Source organism: Fulmarus glacialis, unplaced genomic scaffold (genome assembly GCF_000690835.1).
Source record: "Fulmarus glacialis isolate BGI_N327 unplaced genomic scaffold, ASM69083v1 scaffold22632, whole genome shotgun sequence".
NCBI classification, from domain to species: Eukaryota; Metazoa; Chordata; class Aves; order Procellariiformes; family Procellariidae; genus Fulmarus; species Fulmarus glacialis.
The window spans coordinates 326-12,416 of NW_009196277.1; the positions used below are offsets into that span (position 1 = coordinate 326).

The 12,091-nt window shown below is 51.3% G+C and overlaps 2 protein-coding genes across 2 annotated transcripts in view; both read right to left on the minus strand.

Moving 5' to 3' along the window:
- TMED6 (transmembrane emp24 protein transport domain containing 6) overlaps positions 1-1,920 on the minus strand; it is a gene marked incomplete at its 3' end in the record, with an annotated part of 2,241 nt that extends 321 nt beyond the window's left edge. Inside the window, exons 1-3 of the mRNA XM_009572159.1 lie at positions 1,719-1,920; positions 440-566; positions 83-234 (exon numbers count right to left, since the gene is read on the minus strand). Coding sequence (XP_009570454.1) covers positions 83-234; positions 440-566; positions 1,719-1,913 — 474 coding nt within the window. The remainder of the gene's footprint in view (positions 1-82; positions 235-439; positions 567-1,718) is intronic.
- Positions 1,921-3,903: 1,983 nt separating this feature from the next.
- On the minus strand, positions 3,904-12,007 carry TERF2 (telomeric repeat binding factor 2; the record flags this gene model as incomplete). Its single annotated transcript, XM_009572160.1, has 9 exons — positions 3,904-4,062; positions 5,108-5,160; positions 5,870-5,955; positions 8,277-8,663; positions 9,209-9,624; positions 10,053-10,199; positions 10,839-10,925; positions 11,234-11,364; positions 11,912-12,007. Coding segments are annotated over 9 exons (1,562 nt in total), but the record flags the coding sequence as incomplete, so codon positions are not given.
- Positions 12,008-12,091: the final 84 nt, after the last annotated feature.

Below are 12,091 nucleotides of genomic sequence, written 5' to 3' on the forward strand. Positions count from 1 at the left end.
GCAAACGCCCTTCTTGGTTCCTTTGGGCGAACGTCCCTCTCCCTGCTGCATCGGAGCACCGTATTGTCACCTTGACACTCACCCCGATTGCCTCCAGTGTGTTGTTCAGCTCTTTTCTCTCTTCTGGCTGCTTGTTTTCCATGTTGAAGCCTTCATAGTAGACACCGAAGTTGAGATACACCTGCATGAAGCCGAAGTGGTTTTGCTGGTTGTCCAGGCACAGCTGGTAGAAACCTGCAGGGAGAAGTGGGGATGGTTGTTCCCTGGGTAGAAGAGCCGCTGCCGGGCAGACCCGTCCCCAGCGCTCGACCCTCATCCTCCCCATTAGGGACAGACAGATCAGCGCTCGCCATGCTCAGAGCTGCTGGCCAGGAGCTGGCACCAGCCTGTCTGCCTGCAGCTGGCAGCTGGGCCGAGCAGGGATCAGGGCAGGGGGGACCTGTCTCCTTGGTGAGGAAGTTGATCTGTCCTCGCACGTGCTGGGAAACACCAAGCTGGAAGCCATTGGGGTCACTCGCCGTGGCCAGGATGTTCCTGCTGTTGGCGATCCCTGTCGCCCGCTGAACCTGGAGGCAGGAAACACCCGAGGGGCATTCGTGAGCCTGACTGCACCCAGGAGACAGATGGGAGCCCACAGGAGCCATCGTGCACAGGGCAGGGACCCAGTGGGGACCTGCCTCTACTGAGGGTTGGTTTGGGGTCCGTGGGGAGCTGCCCCCTTCATTACTGTGAGCCGAGGCCAGGAACAGCCTCCAGTGAGCTGCCAGCTACATGTAAAAGCAGAAACAAACCACAACCCACAGCCCTGGGTAATGAACACTGCGGTTCCCAATGCCTGCTCAGGGTGCTGCAGGCGCTCGCACAGACCCCATGTGCCCACCCCTGCTCCCTGCCACCTGGGTCGGATGCTGCCAGCACTGCTGCAGCCGTTGCTGCTGGAGTGTCAGGAGATGGAGCTGTGCCGAGCTCCAGGGCCGTGCCGTGTTCCCGCGGGGCTGCTCTGCCGAGCACAGAGCTGGGGGAAGCCACCAGCACCGGGCACGGCTGTGCCCTGGCTCTCCTTCAACCAGCCTAGAGTAAACAGCAGATAAAAGGGCTGCAGTTTCCCCTGGGGGAAGGGGACGGAGCGCGGGGACAAGCAGATAGGGCTGTGCCGAGACCGAGACCTTTGGCGCGCCTTCCAGCTGCGGCTCAGAGGAGAGCTGAGGGCTGTGCAACAGCCTCCAGCCAGGCCAGCGAAGGGCAGAGCTCCCCACAGTGCCGAGACACCCTGCAGCTCCCTGCGAGCAAGCTCCAGGTGCTCGGGCACCGCTTTATGGTTTTAAAACAGGTATTTGAAAAAAATAATTGGGATTAATGGTGGAAATTGCCTAAAAAAGCACGGCCCGTGAGATGAAGCATCCCAGTGACTGCAACCATTCCCTGTCTCAACCAAGGGCCTTTTCCTCAGGGAAACCAGCCTCTGCCCCAGCGGCAGCGGCTCTGGAGTTCAGCCAGCACGTGGTTTGCCTCCCACGGGCTCTCCTTCCACCCGTAAGCCTGGTCGCAGGACCAAGGTGACAGAGGACTGCCCACCGCAGGACCTGCTGCACCCTTGGAGAAGGCAGCCGTTACCGGCTGGTGCCCGCCTCGGACCCCGCTGTGCCAGCCATTCCCTTGACCGTATCGGCAGCTGCATCGCGCCGACAGCTTCCTGGGACATGTCCTGCACCACTCACCTCATAGCTGAAGAAGAAGTTGCCGCTTTGGTGCGCAAACTGCCAGAAGCACTCCACGGCGCCAGCGGGGATGACGATGGCGAAGTCGTAGCGATCCGCCCCACGGAAAAGGGGCTCCTGGCTGGACCCGCTCAGGGGCTCAGTTCTGGGGCAGCCGGCGGGGCCCAGCAGTGCCAGGAGCACCAGCAGCAGCATCCTGCTTCCCAGCCTTCAGCGCTCCCTCCCGCCGGGGCAGGGCAGGAGCAGGGACCCGAGGTGGCAGGGGTAATCATTAACTGCTCTGTAGCAGCACTCGGCAGCACCGGGGCCGGTGTCAGGAGGAGCGAGGCACAGGCTCCGCTCCTCAAGGCGATCTTGGTGCAGAGCAGGAGCTGGTCCAGTTCATCCATATTAGAGCTCACCCAGCTGAGTCCTTCTGCAGAGGCCGAGGCTGCTGTGAAGAAGCGCCACGGTCACCAGCAGCACCTCCCGGCTGCACAGAGCCGGTCCCCAGCCAGCCCCGCTCCCCTCGCTGACCGACGCTCTGCCAGTTTGTGTCTTCTGAACAAGCAAATTAAGCAGGAAAAGTGTTTTACTCCTCAGCAGGCTGACTGAGCAGGGCCCACATCATCCCCCCACAGCTGCTCTCTGGCACACCAGCGGTTTGCCTTGGGCTGCGACACCCTCCCTGCGCAGCAGAGGCAAGAGAAGGGAAATAGAATGGGCTCAGCCCTGCGCAGCGTGAACACGACTCCTTCCAGCTGGGCAAGACAAACGGGCACTGCTTCACAGTGGCAGTTACTGGTCCAGCTTGCGGCTCACATCAAGCCTCTCCGCCCTGGGACAGGGCTCTGCAAGCGCAGGGTGCTCCTGTCCACCCAGGGCTGCTCCGACCCCAGGGAAATGCACGGCTACGGCCAGGTGAGGGGGGAAGCTCACTCCAGCAGCTGCTGCTGAAGGACAGAGGGGAAGCAGGTGTGTCCAAACAGACTTCTCCCCAGCCCTGGCTCTGCAGGAACGCAGCCGAGAGAGGCTGCTTTTGGAAAACGCCCCCATACCGCCCCTGCCCTTCGACTTCAACAGAAATCTAGTCCAGAAGCTTCTGCTTCATGCCTACGTCGATGCAGCAGCACCTCATACCTCTAGGGCATCGCTGTTCCACCCCAAACAGCTGCCGACAAAACACCCCCAGCCGGCTCGGGAGGCGAAGAGGGAGCCTCACATTCCCCAGCGGGGCAGCGAGCAGGCAGCGCCCCAAACTGCCGCATTTCCACCCATGAAGTACAAGTTCACACTTACTGCAACTCTTTATATCCAACAAGAAAGGAACTTTATTTTACAGAAGACTGCTCTGACATGGACTCTGGCTTTGGCACTTGAAGGCAGGACACAGCAGCACGCTCGGAGCTCATACGCTTGCCGGGACTGCACACAGGAGGAGGGTGTTACCAGGAAGAAGTGCCAGTAAGACATGACCAAAATCAGTAAGCAGTGGAACTTTTAACATGGGAACAACCAACATTTAAGTATGAAACAAAAAAATAATGTTTTTAAAGCCTCAAAGCTGGGAGGGAGAAATTCCCACTCGCAGATTAGCCATGTACAAAGCAGAAAAGAAATGTGGAGGGAAAAAAAAAAAAAAAAAAAATCAAAATCAAAGCAGATCACCTTGCCTAAACATCATCTTCTGCCCAGAAGCTCTGGGACTGCGTGTGCCTCTCTCCCACAGGGGACTGAGTGCAAACAGATGAAACAAGCGATTCACAGTTTAGACAATTAAAACACATAAAAATAGCCACTGACAGGATTATCCTGCCATTTGACAGCATCTGAGCAGAGAAAACTGCCATTTCAGCAGCCCATCAGGTTGGGATTCATTCTACAAAGGCTGCAGTTGTCAGGTGGAAAAGGAAGTCCCAATCCAGGCTGTTTCCGAGTGCGTGCAATCAGGCTGCGCAGCTTCTGCCAACTGCAGAAGACCTAAACCTTGCAGCTACAACTTGAGACACAAGGCTCCTCGGTTCTTGTCAGATGTGGTTTCCATCTGCTGTAGCAGACTCGGGTACCATGAGCCAGAGAGGCTCACCACACCGGCCCCAACACGCATCAGGGATGAGCGCAGCAGCTACTATTGCTTCAGTCCATCTTTCAAAACAAGTTTTTCTTTTAAGAAGGTTTTTGCATGGAAGGTCTCATAGCCCCAACTTCAGAGGATTCCCAGCTTTTTCATGGTCCGCCAGCGATCCTTGATCATCACTGCCGTGCGGTTCTGGAAGGGGTATTTCTGGCAAATGGCCTTCCATCTCCCTTCTCCAAACTTCTTCACGCCCTCTTTGATCCACTCACTCTCCTGTATTGTCCATTTCTACAAAAAAGCAGGTAAGCAGCGCTCTGTGAGTACAGGGAGGAGCTGCATTTGGCAGAGAACTGCTCTGTATCTCCTTCCTAGCATGGTAGCTTCCCTGTTTCATCTGTGCTAGTAACAGGGGGGAAAGGCAGAGATAGGTGTCCTGTCCATAGCACACACAACACTCAATAATCACTTCGCTAGATGTAGATGTGCTCTCATTAACTCTTACAAATAAGAGAAGTGCTAAGCTCCAGCACAAGCTCAGGAGTAGTTCTGCTTCCTAAATCAAAACACCGATCACATAAAAGAGGAATTACCTTTTGATGCAACAGCAAGCATCAGAGATACAGAGCACCCACTGCCTATGCCCTGCCTAACAGCATACAAGTAGAGGGTATAAAAAAATAATCTGCAAGTTCAGGTCTGCAGGTCCCCTGACTTTTGGTATTGGAGGTAAAACATGAAATAATTGAGGAAAGCAGTTACCGGGAACAAAGTGCTATGTGGTATACAGCAGCACAAGAGCCAGCAGCGATCTTCCCTCAAGCAAGGGTGAGAGAGTTCCTAGTAGCACCAGACTTGGGACCTCTTCCCAGGTAACAGCTGCTGTACACCCATCCCTCACCCGAACAAGATGCTGAACCTCTCCAGTGCGTGGGGAACTCGGCAAACCTAGCTCTGAACCACGCGCATCAAGGAAAAGGGACATCACGCACATAGCCAGTGCCTGGCGTGTGGGAGGCGCACAGCTTTAGAACAACTACCAAACTGGGCTGTTTTAACAGAGAAACTCCAAGCAGCTCTGTGAATGCAGAGACCTGCACAACTCCAGGTCAAACCTGGATACTGCAAGCACGGGCCTCGGGAAGCATCACTTTCCAACCCAGCCTCTGGTGCATCATTTAACACAGAGCAGCGGCTCCCCCCCCCCGGCCACTGAGGAAGTGGTCTGAGCAGCAATCCTCACTAACGTATTGCAAATTGTCTGATAGTTTGCTCTTCTATATGGACACATCCTGATTTCAGGCCTTACTGAAAGGACCTGAGGGCTCCACATTACCTGTTTCTTGGAACCGAAGACTGTAGCATTGTGGCTGTTTGTCCCAAATGATGCTGAAAAACAAGGCAAGAGGATTACATTTCACCATGACTCAGGAGGTACAGCCCTCCTCAAGAGACTGCCTTGGGCTTAACTGCTGAACTATGCAGTCTGCCTACAATGAGAGCATCCTGTGACAGACAATAAAACCAAATTCCTTTATCCCTCTCTTTTCTGCAGCTATAGCATGCACAGCCTTTCCGTTTCAAGCCCCAGCTGCTTTATGTGAAAGCTTTCCAATAAGATCTGTTTTGTTTTAAACTAGCCAATACATCAAGAACAGGGGCATCCATCCAGGATGTGGCTACGCTGTATGTTGAGGCTGGATTTAGACGCCATTGTCCGCTCCTTTTCACCAGCTAAGCTGCGTTATGTAGCTGCAAAGGGAACTGGACTGGAAAATTGATCCGGCTGAAGCAGTAAACTTAACCTTTATTTCATGGCACTAAAGTGGGAGCGGGGAAAGAGCTGTATTTCCAATATTTACATCCTGTAAGCTAAGCATGATTAGTCTGACACTGCACAGGAGTTTTTGGCATGCATTTCAGGTCAGAAGTACAAAGAACAAATATCTCAGAGTTGGACAGCTGCCTATTTTCTTGGGCTTTTAGGATTTCTGGTTTCAAAATTCAGTCACACAGAAGGTAGCAAGACCCTCCGTGAATGAGCCCCAAAGCCAGGATTATCATCAATTAACACCTGCAACAGGGGCTCTGTTCTTACCCGCATCTGCGAAGAGCTCATCCTCCTCACTCCAACTGTCTTTTTCTTCTTCACCATATGAGCTGTTCCACCTTCCTTGGAAGGACCTGAAAGCAGGCAAGCATTTACTTTGGCTACCGGCTAGGGAGAATGTTTTAGAGGGAGAAGGTGCAGGGACACCTGGAGCACAGCCGCTGATGAGCGCGCAGTGCAGAAAAACGCACCCATAAAGCAATACATAAACACGCCGCCACCGCGGCCATTCCCCTCTGAGGGGGATGAATCCTTAGGAGCCCCTATCTGAAGGTACAGCATGAAATATATACTCAAATACACATGGAGTGCTGTATTTTGTAGCCAACATTTGCAAAAACAAATGACTGGGTATTAACTATACTATTAAGCACTTACAGCAAACAGACACACAGCTGGACTTCCCGGGCCTTCAGACTTGCCAACAGCTCAGGCCAGAAGCCTTTAGTCTTCCCAAGAAATATTTAATTCTTACTGTTTCACTATTAACACTACTGAGGTCAACCGAGCTACAGAGGCCTCTCCATGAGATCAAGTGCCTCAATGCTGTCATCTGCGTCCAATCCTCAAGCACAAACTTGTGAGATGAAATTAAGTCTGTTAAAAAAAAAAACTTCAAAAGGTTCACCCCTGGCTGTCACATCCAATATAATTGAAGCCATTTATGATTACAGGGAAGTAACTGCTCTCTATTCTTACTTGAATTGCACTGTTGAGCGCCTCTTTCTTGCACATAAACATTCGAGAACCAGCTACCGGCAGAGATGCACAGGATCAGATTTCCAGATGTCATTAGCACCACTGCTACCAAGAGAGTCCTGACACTTAAAGGCTTCAAGAGAAGACATCCACACAAGCAGCACAGATAATAAATCACTTTCCAGGTGAACTGGAAACCAACTTGCACAGTGGCAGGGCTGAAACTCGAGAACTGCTCAAGCCAGAAAGGGCTCCTTCCTGATCCGGCACCAGCCCTCGCTGGTGCCCAGCCGGCACAGGATGGGAAGGCATCACGCCCGAGTCACTGAGTGTCCAGCCCCTTCCCACTGCAGCCAGACACAGCACTCTGCTCTGGAGGAGTTCACAAAACATCACCCTATCCCCACAACGTTCCCCAGCACCCTCAAAATAAACTCCAGACATACCCTAGGGACAGCAATGTCAGCTGCAACATACTACTCAAAAAAAGCAGAAGAGATCAAGTGTCACCACTCACAAGCCCTTGAAAAGGTAGGAAATTTATTAAGTAAAATTCCCAGATGACTCTGGGAAGTGGACAACATGGAGGGGTGGAAATCCCTTCCCAGCGTCATCTCTGACAATTAGTTTAACCCTGAGCAAGACACACCAGCAAGGCGTCTGAGAGATTTCACCACTGTCTGCATCGAAGCCAGCTACACTGCCGCACGTCTCTACATCTCTACATGCAGCCACAGTCCGGTGCTTCAGAGAAAGACAATCCATCTCCAGAGCAGGCAAGCTACACAGAGCACTGACACCTTTACTGCCCACCCTTCAAAACCAAACCTTTGTGTTCTTGACATTTTTAAGCCAGGAACTAAGGGAAATTGTGTTCTAGTTATGTTTTCAAACCCATCAAGCTCTCCTCAGTCCTCCCAGTTTCACTTCTGGGGATCCAAAACATCATTATTGCTGGTTGCTATGCAACTTCACTAAGCAAAAGAAGAGCAACTCAGACATTTAAGCAGGAAGCTTTGTTGCACCCTTGTTAGGGCCTACAGCAGACGCTCATGAGACTCTTAGCTTGAGTCTCATATCAGTGTTAATTCCAGACTTCTGCCAGTAAGCCTACTTTGCCGTTTTCTGTGGGAAATCCTTATAAAAAGGAAAAAACCCTAACATACCCCTACTTCTTACTGCAGTCATTTCAGCTGCAAGGTAAGTGATAACTCATACTGAAGAAACAGTCAGAAAGCTACAACTAGGAGTTTCTTAACCAACACAGGTTTCAGGAAAAAAGAGCTTAAGCGAGGTCGGTGTTGTATTTCAAGAGGTGGAAAGGAGAGTTTAATCTGTTCCACAAGATGCACCTACAAACTCTTTCCAGCTTCAGCGTCACTAACCGAAGTGCAGAGAAACAGGCATTACTTGTGATACGCAGACTGGAATCACCTACCAATACTAACTGCAGTACCTCTGACTCACTGCCAGTGGAAGCTGGCTCATTTTCTCCTCTCCATTAACCAAACAGTAAAGTGTAAGGACAACAGAGTGGTTACTTTGCCCAATTCCACATACGTGAGCAGGCAAGGACGGTCAATATACTCATCTTGAATTAAAGATAAAGATTTTTGTTGTTCAAGCTACCGATGTCAGCTGCAAGTCAAAAGACTCGGTGCAGATTAGAATATACCACAAGAGATGGGCTTCATACTTGGCACTCTTAGTAGATACAGGCTGGTCATGCAATTTCTGAACAGGTCTGGAAGCAGAAGATACAACTGGCTCCTGGGAAGAGTCTGGGCTCTCACTCGACTCGCTGTACTGGTTGTCTTGCTCCATGACTAATTTGCTTATGGTCAACAAGCGTTTGCCCTTATGGGATATTTCAGGAGGGTCTGAGATCTCAGAATCTTGATTCTCCTCTTCTTTCCGTCTCTTGGTTCTGTGGGATACAGAAGGAGACAGTTGCTTGGGGAAAGAAAAGTCTGTTTCATCCAGTTTGGTGAAGAGTGCATCAGAATCCTGGGAGTCCGACAGGATCTTGAAAGCTTCTCTCAGAACAGAAATCCCATACGCAGTTACAGTTCCAGAGGGCTGCCTACAAAATAAACAGAACTGAGCAGGTTGTAAAGGTATCACCAAGGTGGCTCCACTTCACTGAAATCAGGCTTTTCCCCTACAGTGTGACCCTCAACAATTGACCCTAGGGTGCAAATAAAATCTGTTGAAGAGGGCATTCCCAACCCGTCGGTCCGCCCTCCTAAATGGTGTGGTGTACCAGGGAAGCAGGTCTTGAGAGAACATGCCCGTGCTCCATGTGCCACTGGATGCCCTGCTGTTCTCAACTAAGGGCTGGACCGTATGGATACCAAACGCGGCTCCATGAGAGCAAGCCTTCTGGCAGCCACTGCCCTCCCTCCCTAGTTTACTAAAGTACTACGTATCTTTAGAAGAAAACCAAACCACCTTAACATTTTTACTTTACAGAAGCCTTGCACCGATAGCCTCTGGGGCTTGCTTGGGCAGCCTGCTTGGGCTGGCATTTGGGGAAGTTAAGAGCTGCCTGGACAGAGCAAACTACCCCTTGGAAGAGAACTGCTGCCAAACTTCATCCACAACGCAGGGCCAGATTCCTCTGCCCACCTTTCCGAGTCCCTGAAGGACACTCCTGGAAGTTCTGGAGCTGCTGCTGCTGGTTCTTTAGATATTTCCATAGGCTCTGAAGCATCTTCCAAGATATTAACCGCTGCTATTATATGCTCAGGAGTTTCTCCTGGGTCAGTAGCTCCTTCCATGGGCTCGGGAGCTGCTGCAGAGTCACTAGCTTCTTCCATAGGCTCGGGAGCTGCTGCGGGGTCATCTGCCCTTTCTGCAGGGTTGGGAGCTCCCTCCAGGTCTTCTGCTGTTTCTGCAGGCTCTGGAGCCCCTTCTGGGCCCTTTGCCCTTCCCGAGGGCTCCGGAGCTGCCGCCTGGTCCTTCAGTCCATTTGCAGATTCAGGAGTCACCGATGAGTATTTTGTTTCTTCGGCATGTTCTGAATTCAGAGCCTTTTTCATTATCTTGGACAGAGAAAAAGCACATAACCATTATAAAGATGATTCCCCGTACTACCATCCGATTTTATCCCCTCCCAAAGGCATTTTAAGCTGCTACTTGCAGTTCAATTAGCACCATGTAGAGTTTCATGTCTATCAATTAAAACTTGTTACACAGATTGAAAAATGTGTTCAACTATATAAACCTTTTAGGAATGGACTGAATTTGAAGTATTTTGGATTTAACCCACTGTTAATTAGGCACCTAAACTAACTCATTACTGGCACAGAAGGCACGGAAAATACAGTGAAGTTACTGTATTTCACTGCCTCGTGGCAAAGTGAGTGTCAGTTCTCCCCAAATCTGCATCTCATGCTATTTTCCTGCTGCCCCTCGCTGGGACAGAAGCAAGCGCAAGACGGGAAGCCAGGTAAGCAGGGCAGACACGTACCGTTAGCAGCAGTGGCTCCGAATCGTCCACATAGGTCTTCAGAAACTGAAACATGCTCTGCTGGAAGTTCTTGTAAGAAAAGTTTTTGACCATTGGATGAGTGAAATTCTTCTCCCGGATGACAGTCAGCAACTCGTTCCTCTTTTTCTAGAGGAGAGATAAGAATGCTCTGAACAGGTACAAGGGTATAAATGACGACCGCAGGAGCTAGGCTCTGGGCGAGGACTGGGCCTTTACCACTGGACATTCTCCAGGCCCAACTAATGTACACTGACATAAGGCTGGGAAAAGGCCAGAGGAACGGGACAGCTGTCTTGTTTTAGCAACTCTGACTGACTTCCAGGCCTGAGACACTACTCTGCCTACAGAAATAGGAATGGGGACTCTTTCTGCTTTCAGAACCAGCCCTTCTTACGAACTCATGCTCTACATGTGAGCTTGAGTCTGCCTCGAGGCAAGAGGAATGTTGATGCCTGGAAGACCCACGAAGATACTCGAGGGAACATGAGTAGCAGAGGGAGCTCCCAAGTGACGATCAACATGCTTTAGAAACGTGTAACACTGAGGGTCCACCTTTCAAGGAGGACTCTTTCCAGTTCATCACCCTTACCCTTTCTTCCTGTTCAGGTTTCCCGAGAAGGCATGCTTCTCAGGGAAACCTTTTATCCCTGCGATACAGGATACCACCCCCAAATATCCCCGCTCCCCAATACCCTGTAAGACATATCGGACGGTCCTCAAACATATCGGAATGAAAGGCCATCTTTCATTCCAGCACAGACTCACCTGGCTTCTGGGGTCCTTCCCCATATGCCTCTTTACAATTTTTGAAGCTTTATCAAACTCTCTGTTTTTGATGCAGACAATAACAGCCTACAGAAGAAAACAAATACCAGTTTCTCTGTGGACATCGAATTGACCATACTCTCTAAATCAGCTTTGGAAAAGCACATGTAATGATCAAGTGCGGCACAGGTAACAGGTTAGTACCAACATACACAGAGAAACAGCTTCTACATTAACTGATGAAGCAGCACATACACTGAAGATACGCATTTGCGGCCAAGCCAGTACTAACTATGGTATTCTACACACAAGGCCACTCCCACTGTTATTTACGCAAGACCTTTGTAAGACGAGAGACGAGCAGAGTATATATTGAACAAGAAAAAGGGTCTTACAGCCTCCTTCACCATTTTCTGAACCGTTTCCATTGTCTTCTCAGCCACAGAGAATTCTCTCTGAATGAGCTCCAGGACACCAATCGCCGATTCAAGAGGGGTGAGCTCTGACTCTTTGTCAAAGGTGCAATCTACAAGAATTCACAGCCGTTGATTTGCGAGGCGTTCCCAGTGATGCCCCACAGAGAGCTAGTTACTTGATTTCCTCCGTGTGACTGCAAATTCTAGAGCTACCGAGGATGAAGATGAGAAGGAATGGCAGGCTGACTGCCAAGCGTCTAAACTGCAAGATCCACCCCCAGGCATGGAAAGCTACAGAAGCACCACTTGACTACAAATAACTGAGCCAGGGGGAGCATTTCAGAAGCTATGAGGCCGAGCAGAAGTCACAAGGCTGGTATGTTGGGATAGCAGGACAGCCCTGGAGCCTGGGCTTGAGCTCTTAGCTATGGCAGCACGACGCAGACACGAACAGCCACGCTCTCTGGCCTCTCACCCTCAAGGGAAAGCTTCTACAGCTTAACAGCTTCGGCCCAGGCCTCCGCTCTGTGTGGAAACACAGCTCCTGGGAGCTGCAGGGACACAGCCGCAGAACGGGGCACACTGCGGCTGGGGCAGCGGGCTGCAAGCCAACACTGGGGCTTCCCCAGAGCCTTGCTGGGAGGGTTGGGGACCCACCGAGGTTCTCGCCTTCCTCAATCTGTGACAAGAGTTGCGTTATGCGCAGCATCTGAGACACCACGGGCTCCTTCTCCAGGGGCCGCACAAGCAGCGCTGTGGGACAAAGGGCAGGTTACACTGGTACAGCACGGCCCAGCCCCAGCCCGCCCCTCGCAGCCCAGCCCGCGGCCCGGCCTC